Here is a 19,494-nt window from a genome sequence, read left to right as displayed (position 1 = left end):
ATGGGCCAAAAGAAAGAAGCAATAGGAAAACAATTAAGGGGGCTATAATAGTTGGGAGTAAAGTAGACAACCAGGGGGATCCCTGTAGCAAATTTGAGAACCATCCTTTTTGGTTCTCAAACTCTCTCTTTCTTTTAGCCAACCGTTCTCTCAGGATTTCCATAGACTCTTTGACAATGCCAGTATGGTCAGCATAGAAACAACATTCTTCCCTTAAAGCAGCGCAAAGGCCACCTTCCTTAAGGAACAGGAGATCCAGCCCTCTTCTATTTTGCAAAACCACCTCGGATAGAGAGGTCAGCGATTTTTCCAGAGCACTGATGGATCTTTCTATGGCCTCAAGATCCGTGTTCATAGCTATTTGTAATTGCAACAGTTGATTGTTTTGTACAAGGGCAGCTGTTCCGGTTCCTATACCGGCAACAAGGCCACCAATCCCCAGCATAAGGGCAATGGTCATAGAGACAGGCTCTCTCATCACTCTGCGCTGTGCCTGTGAGACCAGTATCTCCCCTGAATAGTATTTGATTTGAGGCCAAAGCTGTACCAAAATGCAATATTCATGTGAAACATCAAGGCTTAAAGCAAATATACAGGGTGTTAATCCTGTGTTGCAAGCCCAATAGGTACCATTGGGTGCCTCAAGATAGTAGCTTCCTATATAGGGAATTATAGTTTTATTGCAAAACTGGGTGTAACTGGAGGGCACCTTTCCTAAACAAAGCCCTTGTCCTGAAACTCCGGGCAGGGTAAGTTGGTGAGGGACAGCCCTGCACCTTGCTGATGGGGAGGTGATATTGGATGTACTGGCCATAAAGGCAATCCCTTCATAATAGGGGGGCTCAGCAGACAAGCAGAGCCAGCAATCTCGAGTAGAATTAGGACTGGATGCATTGAGTGCTAGATAGGCTCCCTGTACCAAATTGAATAATCTATCTACAGTGCCTGGATCCGGGCTAATAGAGGGGGTAATTGGGGTAAGCTTAGGGGTAGATGACTGGGCCGGAGTTTGAGCGGGCTTAGGCAGAGTCTTTATCCCTCGATCGGGGAGGACCGGATTTGGGCCTACAGGTTTTGAAGGGGGGTCAGTCTCATGCTAAACCCGTCATGGAGGACGCTACAGCCGTTGGGAAGGGTCGGCATCTGGCTTGCGGCACCACGATATTTCCCGTCATGGACGGCTCCAAGGCCAAGGAAATCGGGAGGTTCGATGTTCAAGGCCTGAAAAATCCAGTCCTTTAGGACTGGGGGGAGGGTTATTATCGTCAGGCAGCTCAGAATCTAATGCCGCTAGGCGATGGTAGTGAACCAAAACCGGTTTTTCGAGGATGGCGTCAATCTGGTACTTAATGAATCTGGTTAGTTTCTGAAAAGGTAAGGGTGACAGTTTAAGTAGTCAATCTAGTAGAACTGGCAAGGTAGAAATTAAATGCCTGCAATTCCCTCAGAAAAGGGAGGGGTGGAAGAATAGCAGACCCAACCGTCCTCTATAAGGGAGTGGCTGGCTTGATGGAGGGCCTGAACAGTAGGGTTAATTAAGGATAGAATAAGGTCAGCGGAAAAGGGAGCTCCTGGGGGGAAAATGGTCAGGGGTTCCCTAGTCTGGAGAGGCCCCTAAGGCTAAAGTATATAAGTCAACTATTAGGGGGGGAAAAGAGGGGGTGGTCGCAATAGTTGTGAAGGCATTGACAGCATCAGTTGGCAGCATCATTGGCAGGGTTGATGATCATCCAGGTGTAGTTGTAGATCTGATAAGGGCTTCCAGTGGCAATGGCAATCGAAGGCGGGAACACACAAGTAGCCAAAAAGACAGCATCTTTTATCTAGAATTAAGCAGAATTAGAAGGCTCCTCAGGGGCTTTCCCTGGGTGGATTAAGAAGGCATTTAGGCAACCATCTAGCATATTTGGCCTGAGTATCAAAAATATATGTATGTCCTTTTCCCCAGATGAGGACCGGATCTGGTCCGTGCCATTTGTAAGTTAGGGGATCTTTTTATAAGGCTTAAGCATAATTTTGAGCCATTTATGGATGCCAGAGGCGATCTGAGGCTGATTTTTCTGTAGGATCATACATGAGGAAATTTAGCATAGACAATGTATGGTATAGAATTCCTCCTCCTTAGGCAACCTGGTGGCCGCCCATTCTCTGGAGGTCATCATATTGATGCCGAATTTAGTGCAGACATAGCGCATTACAGCCTAGAACTCCTGTCTCAGCCTCCCGAGTGCTGGGATTAAAGGTGTGCGCCACCAATGCCTGGCCTGTGCGTCCCGCCGGCTCAGGAGCCGCTGTTGCCCGAGCTGCGGGCTCGCCTCATGTCTCACCGCCGCTATAAAAGCACGGAGGCAGGTGTTTCACTCCAAGTCAGCAGCATGCTGCGTCCCCAAAGGCCCAACCGTCCCTGCCGCTAGGGGCTTGGGCTCGGCAGGCAGGTCCACACGCACTGGGCAGGACTAGGCCATATGGGCTGTTCTGGTAGCACCGGTCTCGGGAATTAAGCACAAAATTGCTGGAAAGCTTTGTTAGTATATCCAGACCCATTATCTGTTTTTATAACTTTTGGCATTCCCATGCAGTCAAAACATCTTAAACAGTGACTTATAACATGCCTGGTGGCTTCTCCTGTTTGTGGAGTGGCACATTTTTAACTTGCCAAACTCTGTAATGTGAGGCATATCTATTCGTCATAAATGGTTGGGGGGCAGGCCTTGAGGATTCATCCTTAAATTAGCCATAGCCATATTATGAACATATTTTTTATTGTTTGATGATTTGACCAGTAGTCTCACTGGTTAAGCCAAATTTCTTACTTAGACTTGCTATTATGATGAAGAAAAGTTACAAGCCTGTCGAGCTTTTTTATTTAAGGCAAATCAACTGATTTTGTTAATCAGATAATTCATTTCATTTGGCCAGTAATCAGGGAAAGACCTATTTAATAGGTTCCCATTGTGACCCATAAACACGATAATTCTTAGGTGAATAACATTTTGAATTTGTTTAAATAATTTTCTGACTTGACTATTACTAGATCCTGTGTATGGGACTGTTTTTGTTACCTTATAAGCTTTAAATATATAGTGACTGTCAGTAACTCTCCCAATAGACTATTGGTAAAAATTAACATAGCATTTTTTTAAGGGACTGCTTTTTACAATTTTGGAAATACAAAAGAATTTATAGTGTAAATTGTAACAGTCCATGAGCTAGAAACTGATTATCAATTCTTCCTAAAAATTGGGCAAAGGCAATCGCATATGACTCATTGTTTTGAAACCATCAATTAAACTGTTGCTTAGAGTCGGAGACATGTATCATACTTGGTTTTTTCCTAAAATATTTTTTAAAATCTATATGGCATTTTTGTACCATGTAGGCTAATGCTTTAAAATAAGGGTTTAAAATATTTAGGCTGGTGAACCATAGTAATGGTTTTGTATAGTCAATATTGATGCTGAATCGCCTCCTCCAATAATAGAACTTGTCTACCTTTCTAGTTAGCTGTCTGGGTATATCTGGATCATTATCTCCTTATAGAATTTTACTTAAAGGATTTAAATCATCATTAGATGTCCCCAAAAAGGCATTTAACCAATGAATATTTTATAACAATTTTTAAAAAATTTATTTAAAGATTTTTAAACTATCTTTTCTAATTGTTATCTATTAAGCCTTAATTTTTTTTTTTAGAATATAACATATATCTTTAATAATTTTCTAGATTTATTTAGAGTTTTTGAGTAGCCTTTTCTAACCTAACCTTTGAGGCTGACAAGCTGATAAAATCTCATTTGCATCTTGGCTGACCTGGCTTAAATTTGCATATGAAAAAACATTTAAGCTGTGAATCTAACAGGTTGGCTCTTTTTTGAGGCTTTTTATAAACCTTTTTTAAAATCATGTTTTAACTTTAATTTTTAGATTTTTTTTTAAACCATAAAAATTTAGTAAGACCTGTATCCTCTCATCTGTCAAATTTTACAGAATCATCCATAGAATCCTCATGCCTCTAAGCTAACGCTATAGGCTTTTGCTAACTTTTTAATTGACTGTCTCCTAGGGCTGAAATCAAAATTTTTCCTGCTAAGACATTAATTGACTGATTGGATGCTCCTTTTGGCAATGTTAAAATGATTTTGATATTTTTAAAACAATATCTGAGGCAATGTAAATATCTCTCTAATCATATCCAAGGCAATTTAGGCATTTTCATTCATCCGCATTCATAAATTCACAATCACATCACGAATCCAGGTGTGGCCACACCGTTCATTCATAACTTGCATACGTCTCACATTTCTCCTTTTGCCTAGGTTATGATCAGTTTGTTGAAAAGAAAAATCCCTAATTGAAATTTCTAATATAGCAGCTATAGCCAATCATTGAAATATGAGCATCCAAAATTTGAACAATTCTAAGCTTAAATATGTTGTCCTTTTTTCTCTATAAGTCTCAAAAAGTTTCTGTCTGGCTGTATCAATAGTATTTATATATGTATTAATTAGCCATCAACTATGGCGGCATCTCCCAAGGCTGGAAGTTACCACGTGGAGGCAGGCTGTCCGCCAGCCCGGCAGCCATTTTGTCTAGCCTGCCGCAGATGCCAGCATGAGGTGGTACCAAGCTGCTGGCTGAGGGCCGGCAGACCCTGGCCGCTGCCATGGCTGGCTGACCTTGGCCTTAGCTCGACCATGCCCTCTGAGCCGCTGAAAAATCTGTGGCTGTATTTTGGGCATAAGCCTGATCCCTTATTCTTTCTTTTGTTGGGACTCTGTCTGACCTGGAGCTCTTTCTGCATATGCCCAAAGCGACCTCTAGAAGGCTTTATGTATTTCTTTCTCCCTGTACCTTGCTTTCTGTATAGGAATAACTTATTTTTAACTGAATTTCCTGTAAGGCAGCCATCATCGATAATCCCTGAGTGTAAGCTAGGTCCATATCTGAAAAATTCTTAATGAATTCACCATATCAGTTTTCCTCCTGTGAGGCCTTAGTGTGGTCTGGCATGCATTACCAACATTATCATAGGCTAGCTATTTTATAATCAAAGTTCCCAACATCTGTGTCTCTAACATTTTTGTAAAATTCCATATAGGCCTAGAAATCAATTCTTAATCAACTCCCTAGGTCCCTGCCTGGTCTCTATAACAAATATCCTCCTCTTGACCGGCAGGCCTTGGTTATCCACTTTTAATTTCCTAGGGGTGAGGCTTCTATAGTAATATTCCCTATCAGCCTCTGTTGGTCTATACTGGACACAAGCCATTAATAGTTCCTAGAGCTGTTTGAATGGTATTGGCACATGTATCCTGCTATGTTCCCCTGAGCCATTTTCTCTGACCCAAGAAACCTGTAAATTTCTTATCTCATGTAAGCAATTTTGTTAAAATTTTTAAGTCTCTTAGCTCTTGCTGAATTTTACCATTGAGTATTTGCCTTTCTGAATTTCCAGCTTAAAACGAAAGAAGGAGGTGAAGGCTCTCCAATTTGGTACTTATTAACTCTCTCTCCCTGCTCATCCCAATTATTTGTCCTGTATATTCTTTACTATCTAGCCATCTCTAAGTAGGCGCGGATTTTTTTTGTTCTCCATTACATTCCTAGATATCTCCTGAGGGCCTGCGTGTATGCGAGGCCGCACCTAGTCTTCCTAAGCCCCTGAGAAACTCAAAATGCTGCATCATGGCAGTGGCTTTTGTAAGCAGGAAGGATCCTTTTAAAACGTTTAAACTCTGAAATCTCCTGTACTTGAGCAGTCTAAGCTTCTACTATCTGTTTTTAGTTTGGGGTTTGGACTAAAGACAGGGTAATTTTTAAGGTTTTTAGGAGAATGAGGCTCAAGGCCCGTAACTAAAAGTCTGTGAGGGAACTGCCTCAGCTCCCTTTTCTATGAGCAATCTGTTAAGGTCCTTCTCCGACCTTTTTCCAAGTTAGGGATGAATGTCTGGGCTTTTTAAAATGACCCATGGACATTTTTTTTTTTTTTTTTGACAAAAGGCAAAAAACTGAATCAAGTCCTTACATTTTACTCAAACTCCTCTTTCCCGAAAGGAAGTGTTTGACTTCCTTAGACAATTTGGCCCATATTATCGAACGGAATGAGGGGGGACTTACCAGGGAATCAGTCACTCATGAGCGGTGAGAACTTTTCCCTCTGTCTCAGATTCCTTAAGAATATCTCTGATAACTCCATAAAAACTAAAGAAGGAATCTGGGATCTCCTCTCCCTTTTTGAGGAGACCATTAATATCCTTTCCCACTTTATTCCAACTTAGTGGATGAATGCCAGGCCCATGAATCACCAGCCAAGGACATTTCTCCTCCACAAAACAACAACAACAACAACAAAAAATTAAAGAGATCCTTTTTCTTAACTCTACTTCCTCTCTCCCTAAGACTACTCTTTATTTCTCTGATAAAGAGGGCCTCCTTAGAGGCTGAATTGCCCATGACGATAATGGGACAGCAGTACTTACCTCGAGACAGACCGGTGCACGAGCGATGCAGGGCGTCTCCATTTTGGGTCGGCTAGCCTCTTCTTCTCTTAGCGCTGTCCGGAGACCACCGTACCTCGAGCCTCACGTTTGGGCGCCACTTGACCCGTCCAGCAGGCCAGGTTATTCGCGGGTCTCGAGGGGGTTGTCACCTAAAGGGGTCATGAGGGCGAGAGAGGAGGGAGACCTTGCGGCGCAAGAAAGGACAAGAGTCCGTCTGTGCAATGTCAAGGTCTCCTTTATTGAAATGTAAAGCTTGCTTATATGCAGGGGATTTTTACTCAGGGCGGGGTAAGGGAGCAGGAGGGCGGGGTAAGGGAGCAGGAGGAATGGAAAATTTTCAAGAGGAAATAGAGGCAAGGTAAATCTTAGCCCATGGTCCCATTGTTAGCGAACCGCAGCTATTTCTGAGAAAAGGGAGAACATTTTGCAACATGTATAGTGCAGCTTATCCGGAAAAAACATCTTGTAGTCGCAGCGATTCTGGTCATCTAACAATGATTAACTCTTGATTCAGTATGAGGCCCCTTTTGGCCTTCGACACATTTCCTTTAAAATTTCAAACTTTGTGGAGTACAGCCTTTCAAAGTATGACCTGAATATTCTGTGGATTTCCTCAGTGTCTGTTGTTATGTCCCCTTTTTCATTTCTGATTTAGTTAATTTGCATGTTCTCTCTCTGCCTTTTGCTTAGTTTGGATAAAGGTTTGTCTATCTTGTTTATTTTCTCAAAGAACTATCTCTTTGTTACATTGATTCTTTGAATTGTTTTCTTTGTTTTGGCTTTACTGATTTCTGCCCTCAATTTGATTATTTCCTGGCATCTACTCCTCCGGGGTGAATTTGCTTCCATTTTTTTCTAGAGCTTTCAACTGTGATGTCAACTCTCTGGTGTGACTATTCTCTAGTTTCTTCATGTGAGCACTTAGAGCTATGAACTTTCCCCTTAGTACTGCTTTCAAAGTGTCCCATAAGTTTGGGTATGTTGTGTCTTCATTTTCACTGACTTCTAGGAAGTCTTTAATTTCTTTCTTTATTTCTTCCTTGACCCAGGAATGGTGCAATTGTGTGTTGTTCAATTTCCATGAGTTGGTAGGTTTTCTGCAATTTGTGTTGTTTTTGATTTCTAACTTTAAAGCATAGTGGTCTGATAAGACACAGGGGATTATTCCAATTTTTTGTACCTGGTTAGGTTTGCAATGTTGCTGAGTATGTGGTCGATTTTTGAGAAGGTTCCATGTGATGCTGAAAAGAAGGTATATTCTTTTGTGTTTGTATGGAAAGTTCTATAGATGTCTGTTAATCCCAATTGGGTCATAACTTCTGTTAGTTCCTTTGTCTCTTTGTTAAGTTTCTGTCTGGTGGTCCTGTCCAGTGGTGAGAGTGGGGTGTTGAAGTGTCCCACTATAACTGTGTGAGGTCTTATTTGTGATTTGAGTTTTAATAATGTTTCTTTTACAACTGTTGGTGCCTTTGTGTTTGGGGCATAGAGGTTTAGAATTGAGACTTCTTCCTGATGGATTTTTCCTGTGATGAATATGAAATGACCTTCTTCCTCTCTTTTGATTGATTTTAGTTTGAAGTCTAACTTGTTAGGTACTAGGATAGCTACCCCATCTCGTTTCTTGGGTCCGTTTGATTGGAATATCTTATCCCAACCCTTTACTCTGAGGTAATGTCTTTGAATTTGAGGTGTGTTTCTTGTATGCAGCAGAAGGATAGATTCTGTCTTCGTATCCAATCTGTTAGCCTATGTTCCCTTCAATTTCTTTTTTTTTTTTTAGTTCAAATTAGGACAAGCTTGTTTCACATGTCAATCCTTTCTCCCTTTCCCTCCCCTCACCCCTCCTACCCTACCCCAACCTACCCCTCACCCCATCCACCCTCCACTCCCCAGGCAGGGTAGGGCCCTCAACGGGGGCTCCTCAAAGTCCACCACATCATCCTGGGCTGGGCCTGGGCCCTTTCCCATGTGTCCAGGGCCAGAGTGTATCCCTTCACGTGGGATGGGCTCTCAAAGTCACTTCTTACACCATGGAAAAATACTAATCCACAACCAGAGGCCCCCTACAGTGCAGAGGCCTCCTCATTGACATACATGTTCAGGGGTCTGTATCAGTCCTGTACTGGCCTCCCAGACAGCATCTGGGGTCGATGTGTTCCCCCTTGTTCAGGCCAGCTGTTTCTGTGGGTTTCTCCAACCTGGTACCGACCCCTTCGATCTTCATTCCTCCCTCTCTGCAACTAAGTTCCAGAGTTCAGTTCAGTGTGTATCTGTGGATGTCTGCCTCTGCTTCCATCAGCCACTGGATGAGGGCTCTGAGGCTAGGGCACCCACTGCCGGACAGAGGGCAGGGTGTAGACAGGGGTGAGGTATGTCCAGACTCCTCTCTGCAATTTCTTTATAAAGGCAATTAGTGCTATGAAGTTTCCTCTTAGCAATGCTTTCATTGTGTCCTATAAATATGGATATTTTGTGCATTCTTTTTTTTTGAATTCTAGGAAGACTTTAATTTCTTTATTTCTTCCTTGACACAGCAGTCATTCAGTATAGAGTTGTTCAGTTTCCACGAATTTGTATGCTAGATGTTGTTGTTGAAATCCAGCTTTAATCTGTGGTAGTCTGATAGGATACAGAGGATTATTTTAGTTTTCTTATATCTGTTGAGACTTGCTTTGTTACCAAGTATGTGGTCAATACTGGAGAATGTTCTGTGAAGTGCAAAGAAGAAAGTGTATTCTTTTATGTTTAGGTGAAATGCTCTGTAGATATCTGTTAGGCCCATTTGGTTCATAATGTCTGTTAGCGACATTATTTCTCTGGTTAGTTTTCATCTGGATGATCTGTCCACTGGTGAGAGTGGGGTACTGATGTGTTTCACTATCAGTGTGTGAGGATTGGTGTGTAATTTAAGCTTTAGTAGTGTTTCATCTTCATGTGGGTGTCCCTATGTTTGAGGCACAGGTGTCAAGAACTGAAATGTAATTTTGGTGGATTTTTCATTTGATGAATATGAAGTGCCCTTCCCCATTGCTTTAGATTAATTTTGGTTTGAAGTTTATGCCATTAGATATTATAATGACTACAGCAGCTTGTTTCTTGGAACCATTTGTTTGGAAAATCTTTTTCCAAACCTTTACTCTGAGGTAATGTCGGTCTTTGGTGTTGAGGTGTGTTTCTTTTATGCAGAGGGAGGATAGAGCTTGTTTTCATATCCATTCTGTTAGCCTCTGTCTTTTTATTGGGGAATTGAATCCATTGATATTGAGAGATATCCATGACCAATGATTGTTAATTCCTGTTATTTTGTTTTAGTTGTTGGTTGTGGTAGTGTGTGTGTGTGTCCCCTTTTTGGGTTATGCTGATGTGAAATTATTGCCTCTTTCTTTTCATGGGTATAGATAACCTCCTTGGATTGAATTTTACCTTCTAGTACCTTCTGGATTTGTGGATAGATATTGTTTAAGTTTAACTTTGTCATGGATATCTTGTTTTCTCCATCTATAGTGATTGAAAGTTTTGGTGGGTACAGTAGTCTGGGCTGGCATCTGTGGTCTCTTAGAGTCTGCAAGATATCTGTCCAGGCCCCTTTGACTTTTAGAATCTCCATTGGGAAGTTGAATATAATTCTAATAGGTCTGTCTTTATATGTTACTTGGCCCTTGCAGCTTTTAATATTCTTTCTTTGTTCTGTGTGTTTAGTATTTTGATTATGTGGCCAGAGATCTTTCTTTTCTTGTCAAATCTATTTGATATTCTATAAGCTTCTTGTACCTTGATAGGTATGTCCTTCTTTAGGTTAGGAAAACGTTTTTATGATTTTGCTAAAAATATTTGCTGTGTTTTTGAGTTGGGAATCTTCTCCTTCTCTTTCTAGTATTCTTATGTTTGGACTTTTCATTAGTGTCCCTGGTTTCCTGGTGTTTTGTGTCAGGAATTTTTTAGATTTAACATTTTCTTTGACTGGTGTATCTGTTTGTTCTATCATGTCTTCAATGTCTGAGATTCTCTCTTCTATCTCTTGTATTCTGTTGGTGATGCTTTCATCTGTAGTTCCTGTTTGCTTACCTAGATTTTCAATTTCCAGAATTCCATCAGTTTTGCTTTCTTTGTGCTTCTATTTTCAGGACTTGAACAGCTTTATTCGTTTTCTTCGACTGTTTTTTCTCCCTTGGCTTTCTTGAATCCTTTTAGGGATTTATTGATTTTCTCCAATATTTGATTGTCTTTTTCTTTATTTCTTTAAGTAATTTAACAATTTCCTCTATAAGGACCTCTATGATCTTTATAAAGCTTATTTTAAGGTCATTTTCTTCTGCTTCAGCTGTGTTGGAATATTCAGGGCTTGCTGTAATTGGATGGCTGGGCTCTGGTGGTGGCATATTGCTCTGGCTGTTGGTGATCGTGTTCTTACACATTTGTTTACGAATGTGGATTTGGAGTGATTATAAGTCAAGGTGCTGATTTCTGGATTTGTCTTTGTTGGGTGGGTGTTTTGATCCTTGGTTCCTGTTTCCTCTCAAGTCTTCTGGTTGTGCTGGCCTTTGGTTGAATAGAGGATTTCCACTCACATGGGGGATGAAAGATTTCATGACCCCCTTACTCTTGTATCCTCTATTACTTTAAAGCCAGAACTATATGGACAATGCTACCAAGTTCAGCTGCCTGTTTGTGATGGAGCCTGGCTCTTCCTTGAATCACAATTACTGTAATTTTTTAAAAGCAGCAGAAGAGAGAAAGTCTCTATGCGACAGAGTTCAACCAGAAAGGTTTTTTATTAGGTGAAATGGATCATAAAAAGGGGAAAGCGGGGAGACTGGCTTTCAGAGACAGGGACAGCAGGGGAGAGGAAAGAGAGGTAGAGAAAGAGAGAGGGGAACAGATAGGGGAGGAGGATCCTTTTAAAAGGAAACATAATGAATAGGCACAGGTGGTGTGCTCTTAGTGGCTGCAGTTGAGGATGCATCCTATTAGAACTCCAAGGACAAGCCTGTACAAATGCCTAAATACTAACATTCCTCCCTTTTTATTTGTTATAAAAATGTTAGGCATTAGAAAGTGGTAGCAGGTGAGGCAGGCATAAGGACGCCATGTTCTCAAAACTACTTCCTGCTGACCTTGGGAGACCTAGGAAAGCTGGGGTGCTAGCCACATCCTGGAGTATCTGGTTGTTTCACTTCACTGTCAAGGCTCTGTGGAACCATCAGGCACCTCCTGGACCTGGCAAAATGCTGTTCAAAGTGGATCCAAGTTGACTCCCTAGGGCTTAAAGCACCTGAGCCTTTTCCATCATCACAGCATCTCCCGGACATGTTTGGCAGTCTTGTGCCTTCAGCTCTATAACCAACAGCTGGTAGTCCTGCAACAGTATCAGATTAAGAGTGGTCAGTGGTTCTCAAAAAAAACCATCTCAATGGGAGCAAGGAGGTATAGATGATGACACAGCTCCCATGAGTGTGGCAGAGAAGACCCAAGGGTCTGCAACTCTTAGCACCAGGAATTCAGATTTGTGCATCAATTTACACGCACAAACTGCTCAATGATTCCTCAAACAAAGAGCAGCCGCCAAGGACTCTGAGCTAGAGAGAGAGACAGTTGCCTGGTACCAGGACTTTGAGAAAAGCCAGAAGGGGAGGAGAAGACTGTGCTGGAGAAATGAAGCCTCACATCCAGGGGAATGGTCAGAAGCAGGATGCCCCACCAGAGACCCAATTGCCAATATTGAATGGAAGGCAAAGCCACCAATGAACCAGAAAGCAGATTTGTTGCAGGTGGAAAAGAGCAGTTCTGTTGAAGGTGAAGCAGGTGGGTAGAGTCCCAGCATGAAGTGATTACCTTGCGGTGAGCTCTGCCAGGGAGCAAACATGCCTCACAAAACAGAGTTAATGTAAGAGGTTTATTGTGGGAGGGAGAAAGTGGAAGAGTGAAAGAGTGAAAAGGTGATGCCTCCATCCATCTATCAAGATCAGTAGCAGAATGTTGCAAAGGTTTCATTACACATCAAGATATAAAGTGCTGGGAAGCTGATTTTTGCTTTACTTATTTATTCCCCATAAGTGAGGCAGAATGAGATCCAATGGCTTTTTATCAATCAAGAGTCTCAAGAATGGCACAAGCCATCTCGGTGATCCATCAATCAAGGGGCAGGGGCCAAAGGACCTGAAGGTCCAAGAAACAAGACTGGCAGAGGACACCCAGTGAGCCATCTTGCAAAGGGTGGGGGCTAAGGACTCAAATGAGCCCTAGATAGCTATGATTGCCTGGCACCAGGTCTTAACAAAGCCAAAGGGTGAGAAACCACACTCAAGAGACAAGTCCTCACTCTTGTGACAGCCAGCGGTGGGAAGGAGGAAGGGTTCACCAATCATACCGGTTTTGGATGAAGGGACCCATCAATCTGCAGAAGTGAGGTTGTTGTATGTAGACTGGGTTCCAGGGTTCCAGGGTCCCAGCATACCTCAAACTGCCTGTGGGCAGGAGGAAATGCTAGGAAACCAAAGTTGTAATTTTAAAAAACGGCACTGAAGGGAAAAACTTCATGTGACAGAGTTCAAGTGGAGAGGTTTTTTATTAGGGGAAAGGGATCATATAAAAGGGAAAGGAGAGTTGGGAGACTGGCCTCCAGGGGGAGCAGCAGGAGAGAGAAAAGAGAGAGAGAGAGACAGAGACAGAGACAGAGACACAGAGAGACACAGAGACACAGAGAGACACACAGAGAGAGAAGAACAGACAGAGAAAGGGATGTGAGGTGGGCAGGACCCTTTTAAAAGGGAATGTAGTGAATGTGCACAGGTGGTGCTCTTAGTGGCTGCAGCTGAGGGTGTATCCTGTCAGAACCCCAAGGTCAGGCCAGTACAAATGCCTAAATACTAACAATTGCATAAGCTCTCCTTTGGTGCCGCTTTTTAGGAGCATAAACTTCCCCAGGCCTTTCCTTGTAAAAGTTAGAAGCTTAACTAGATGAGGACTTACCCTGAGGGCACCCCTCCCTTTATTCCATTTTGCATCAAACCTCTCAATAATTTCATCTCTTATCACTAAAAACCATGTAACAGAGTCACTATTGAGCTGTCTTAAAATTTCCCCCTGCCAATAAAAAATTAATCCATTAATTTTCAATTGTCCCTGAAGAAAATTTTTAGGACAGTGGCAGAAAGCAGCCACATTCTTTGCCTGTCGGAACATAGTCTGAAAATGGAACCCTGTGAAGAAAATTCTGAGTACTTGTGAAAAAAAACTCCAAGAAACCAATACAAGAGTCTTGTGACCTAAGTTTCTTCAAAAACACAGAATTGTTCATTGTTCTTGGATTACACTTTGGTGCCCCTCCCAGGTGTTGTGGATAGAAGTGTGTTTACTTCAGATTATTCATTACAACTGGCCATTGTTATTTGTTTATATGCTTTGGTGTAAAAACATGTTTTTTTGCCATGTGCAGCTTGCCCAACACATGCAGCTCTCACTTACCTTTGTGATTGGACACTTTTCTCATGTGACTCTTCTTAACACTGAGAGTTGATGCTCTGAATGAAGTTGCTATTGCATGAGATGTTAGTCTGTCTCATTTGTTGGCTCCATTCTCCCAGGTCCCATGTCCTCTAGAGTAATAAAATTTGCCAAAATATCACAAGAATGGTCCTAGCCAAGTTGCTAATATTGTTCCCCTCTGAAAACACTTCATCTGGGTCTCTGTAGTCCACATTGATCTCAACACCACTGTCTTCCAAGCTCCTACTAGAATAGCCTGTTAAGACCTACTTACTTATAGTGTTCAACATTTTTCCTAGTCCAAAGTCCCACAGTCTTCAACACTCCCCCAACAAAAAACATGGTCAGGTCTGTCATAGCAATAGCTCACCTTCTGAATCCAACCCCCGTCTTAGTTACTTTTTTATTGTTGTGATAAAGCACCATGACCAAGACAACTTATAACAAATGCATTTGATTGGCTTACAGTTTCTGAGGGTTAGAGCAAAAGCATGGCAACAATGATGGCTGAGCATTCACACACTTATTCACAATCAGGAGGAAGAGAGAGCATACTGAGAATTATACAGGTCTTTGAAATTTCAAAGCCCACCTCCAGGGATACACCTTTTTCAACAAGGCTATACCTCCTAGTCTTTTCCAAACAGTTGCAAAAAAAAAAAAAAAAAAAAACGAGAGACCAAGTATTCAAAGATATGAGCCTATGGAGGCCATTCTCATTCAAACCACCACTCATGATGACAGGCCTTGTGACCTGATAGAAGTTGGAGGTCTAAGTAGCACTTGATGTGGTCTGAACATGACACCTTTGAGTGGTATTTTATCCTTTGGGAAGGTTTTCAGATAGACACAGTCCTCCAAGTTAATATGGGAGGTGATCCTGAAAAAGTGAGGTAAGACTTGGGACTGTACTTACCCTGGTAGTCAGTGGCAGGCTTTATTAGCTGTCACTAAGATGTAACAAGTTGAGACAGGAATTATGTCTTGGGATCTAACTGACGTGGAATGTTTTTCTGTATGATGTGAATATATGTTGCTCTCATTGGTTGATAAGTAAAGCTGCTTTGGCCTATGGCAAGGCAAAATAGACAGGCAGGAAATCCAAGCAGAGATGCAGGAGAAGGACAGAGTCTGGGAGAAGCCATCAGCCGGCCAAGGAGCAATATTCACAGACTACTGGTAAGCCACAGGCCACATGGCAATATACAGATTAATAGAAATGGGTTCATTTGAATATAAGAGCTAGCTAGTAACAAGCCTGAGCCAGTGGCCAAATGTTTGTGGTTAATATTAAGTCTCTGGGTGATTATTTAAAAAATGGCTATGGGACCAGGCAGAACAGAAAATTGTTTCCAAAATGGCTAAGAGATATTCAGAGGTGATGTGGAATCTTAAAAGTGACACAGGGAGGAGAATGGGCAATGACTGTTTAGTCTCAAGTGTGAACTTAGGGAGATCTTTTTAAGAAATAATCTTTTTTATCTTTGCAGAAAATTGAAGGTTCCAGGTGTCATGGAAATAATATTTAATTTTGAGAGAATCATTTACTCCCTGATTGATATTGGAGGTGAAAGCAAAGCTGTTATCAGACTGTAGGAACTAGGAGAGACCAAAGTGAGAAGTAACATGTTCTATAAAAACATGAAGCACCTCTGAAGTCCTTTTGTTTTATCTGAAATGTCTGTAGCTATTCAGTGAAGGTATCTGCTAGAACTAGTAGATATGTGGGTCCTTTGCTTGGGACATATGAAGAAAATTGATTTGCCAATGTTCTCCTGGAATAGCTTTTTCTATGCTGAATGGACAATAGAAGAAGGAGGGCTTTTGAAGGCAAAGCCTCACATCCATAAGGGGTAAGTTTTTGAAGAATTAAGACACTGTTTTGTTTGATCTGAGCTATAGATTAGCAAATCATCTATGTATTGAAAAAGGCTTCTCACTTTGGGCAGAATTTAAAATAGGACAAATGTTGAAGTATGACAGTCTAGGCAAATTGCTCAGTAAAGGGGTCCTGCCTTTAGAAGGCAAATAGGAACTTTGAGTCTAGGTGGATAAGAACTTAAAAAAAAATCCTTATAGCCTAACATCAAGAACCAGGTGGCATATCAGGATATCTGTCTCAAGAAGGTTAAGGATTGGGAACTATGGGGTATACCAAAACAACAGTCTCATTCATGACCTTCAAGATACGGAACATTTTTTAGGATCCATCCGACTTCTCTATTGCCAAGATAGGCACATGGAATGAGGAGTTACAGGAGTTCAGTGGCCGGTAATTGATCAATGAGAAGCTGTGAACCTTTCTTTCCACTTACTCTGTACAGTTCAGAGGATGATTTATAATATCCAAACTCTCAGTTCCAAATGAGTGACTTTGTTAAGCATATAGCAAGCAAAAATAAAAGAGCAAGTAGCAAGTAACATATAACAGGCAACATATCATTAAATCAAACTCAGGCACTTAATATACCCAGCAGAAATCAACAGTGGAAACTGCACTAAAGTAACCATCTGGTGTTTCTGACTGGAATCCCCCAGGACAATCTCTCCATGGGTGATCTTCTGGCTTCTTGTTCCCACCCCTGGCATTTTTATACTACAGAGTGGATAGGCAATAGTAATCTTTGTTGACAAGGGTTTTCCTCCCAAGCTGTTTAAGGGTCGAATGTTTTTAATACCCTTAGCTGTTTCCTGTTTTTCTTTCCCTGTTACAGAGCTAGAGAGCCAACCTGTCCCAGAACAGGGTGTTTGGAGAGCATTTGAAATAAACAAGTTTGAGTCTGAAATGCTAGAAAGGTCTATTCCACTTCCAGAGCATAACAATTTATCAGTATGGTATCACATCCTTCTTTGAGCTTTAAATGATATTGAGACCTTCAGTGAAATTTTCGGGGGTTCCTAGGGGCAACTGTGACATGAGTGGTTGTTTGTAAGCATTCAGGAATAGAGTTATCCCAGACATTGGTAAAAACTTTTTGAGTGGTGTAGTGGTCTATAGTAAAAACTATAAACAGAGACTTTGAGGTTCTGGGCAGTACGGAACAGGGGCATTTAGTGGTCAGAGTGCTATATGGGCCTTTAGGGTTTCAAATATGAGTCTATCCTTAAGAGTGTGGTGGTTTGAATGAGAATGATCCCTATGAGTTCATATGTTGGAATTCTTGGTCTCCAGTTATTGGAATTGTTTGGGAAGGATTGGGTATTGTTTTGTTTTGTTTTGTTTTGTTTTGTTTTTAACTCTTTGACTCTTTTGCACTTTAGCTCTTTGGGGGCCCACCACACAGCTCCCAAATAAACAAACAGAGGCTTATTGTTTCTTGTAAATGTCAGGTCTTAGCTGGGCAGTGATGACGCACGCCTTTAATCCCAGCTCTCGGGAGGCAGAGGCAGGCAGATCTCAAAGCTACACAGAGAAACCCTGTCTCAAAAAAACCAATAAATAAATAAATAAATAAATAAATAAATAAATAAATAAATAAATGAAATGTCTGGCCTTGGCTTGACTTGTTTCTAGCCAGCTTTTCTTAAATTATCCCCTCTAGCTTTTGCTTCTGGGCTTTTACCTTTTTACTGTTTCTGCATTTATTTATTTATGTCCTCCTTCCTCTCTCTCTTTCTTTCTTCCTTTCTTTCTTCCTTTCTTTCTTTCTCCATGGCTTGCTGTATAGCTGGGTGGCTGGCCCAAGGAGTCCTCCTCCTCTTCTCCTCTTCTTCTTTTTCTCCCAGATATCTCCTCCTATTTATTCTCTCTGCCTGCCAGCCCCACCTATTCTTCCTCCTGCCTTGCTATTGGCCATTCAGCTTGCAATACATTTTTCCATCATTAAAACAAATGTTCCATGGCATAAACAAATATAACATATCTTAAATTAATATTCCACAATAATTTGGTATGGACTGGTTGGAGGAGATAGACCTTGTTGGAGTGTCTGTCTGTCTGTCTGTCTCTGTCTACCTGTCTGTCTCTGTCTCTCTCTCTATGTCTCTCTGTGTGTCTATCTCTGTCTCGCTCGCTCGCTCTCTCTCCCCTACCTGTGAATTAGGATGTAAATCTCTCAGCTGCTGCTCCAGTGCCATTGCTGTCTATTTCCCACCATGATAATCATGTACTAGCCCTGGCTAGTTTTATGTCAACTTGACACAAGTTGAGTCATCTGAAAGGAAGAACCTCAATTCAGAAAATGCCCCTATAAGATTCAGCTGTAGATTCAGGAGGCAGGTGGATCTCTGTGAGTTCCAGGACAACCTGGTCTACAAAGGAAGTTCCAGGTCAGAGACATACTGTCTTGACTGTCTTGAAAAAAAACAAACAAACAAAACAGATCCAGTTGCAGGGGATTTTCTTAGTTGGTGATTGATTGGGGCAGGTCAGTCCATAGTGGGTGGTACTATCACTGGGCTAGTGGTCCTATAAGAAAACAGGCTGACAAAGCCATGGGGAGCAAGCCAGTAAACAGCACTCCTTCATGGTCTCTACATCAACTCCTGCCTCTGGGTCCTTGCCCTGATTGAGTTCCTTCCCTCACTGCTTTTTATAATGAACTGCTATATGAAACTGTGAATGAAATAAACCTTTTCCTCCCCAATTTGTTCTTGGTGATGATGTTCTATCATAGCAATAGTAGCCCTAAGACACTTTCTAAAACTATCTGTAGGCAAGACTCCAAATAAATGTTTTCATTAATAACAGTTGCCTAGGTCAGGGTGTCTCTTCCCAACAATAGAACACTTACTAAGACAGAAGTTGGTACCAGGGACTAGGGTATTGCTGTGACAGGCCTGACCATGCTATTTGTTGGACGAACATGGAAAACTTTGGAACATGGGACTAGAAAAGAGTATGGATGCTTTAAATGAGGCTTAATGGACCATCCTATTAAGAACATGGAAGACAGTGCTGATAGTGATGTGAAATACATAGGCCTGGATTATAGTGGGAAATTACCAATATGGAGCCAAGTAGAAATATAAGGGTATTTAATAGGGAAAAGCCTTACTTACAGAGCAACCTAGCCAGCCGGCGCAGCAGCAGTCTGTACCGCAAGTACAAAAGTGAAACCGAAAGAGAGACACAGTCCCATGCAAGTATCGCTCTACGTCACCCTGACCACGCCCTCGAAAGCGTGGTCAGGCACACCTCTAGCCAGCCTCTAAGTAGGCGTAGCTACAGCTTCCCCTACACTGGATCTAGAGGGTTCAGAGAGGAAGGAAGAATACTAGCAAGTGGCCTAGAGATCATTATGATATTTTGGCAAAAAAGTAGCTGTTTTTGCTCTTGTCCTAAAAATCTGATGGAAGCTAAATTGAAGAGCTTCTGACTAATATCATTGGCAGAGGAGATTTCAAGACAGTCTAGTATTGGCATTAATTATCACTCTTATGCTTATCTACAATGAAAATGAGCAAGTGGGGCAAGGAGAAACACAAAATATATAGTTTTCGGACAAAAAGAGCTCCAGTAATATTGGAGCCAAGTCCTGTGCTCAAGCAGATAAACATTTTTAAAGAA

General features: G+C 41.6%; 1 protein-coding gene across 1 annotated transcript in view; it reads right to left on the bottom strand.

The window, feature by feature from the left end:
- Positions 1 to 4,665, bottom strand: part of LOC100768301 — a 45,598-nt gene extending 40,933 nt beyond the window's left edge. Inside the window, exons 1-5 of the mRNA XM_035449729.1 lie at positions 4,548 to 4,665; positions 2,265 to 2,332; positions 1,246 to 1,366; positions 920 to 1,065; positions 418 to 541 (exon numbers count right to left, since the gene is read on the bottom strand). Of these exons, the coding sequence (XP_035305620.1) occupies positions 418 to 541; positions 920 to 1,065; positions 1,246 to 1,366; positions 2,265 to 2,332; positions 4,548 to 4,665 (577 nt within the window). The remainder of the gene's footprint in view (positions 1 to 417; positions 542 to 919; positions 1,066 to 1,245; positions 1,367 to 2,264; positions 2,333 to 4,547) is intronic.
- Between the last annotated feature and the right edge of the window lie 14,829 nt (positions 4,666 to 19,494).

The sequence above is a fragment of the Cricetulus griseus genome, chromosome X (genome assembly GCF_003668045.3).
Source record: "Cricetulus griseus strain 17A/GY chromosome X, alternate assembly CriGri-PICRH-1.0, whole genome shotgun sequence".
NCBI classification, from domain to species: Eukaryota; Metazoa; Chordata; class Mammalia; order Rodentia; family Cricetidae; genus Cricetulus; species Cricetulus griseus.
Note: the sequence above shows the minus strand (reverse complement) of the source record. Positions and strands in the feature narration are given on the sequence as shown.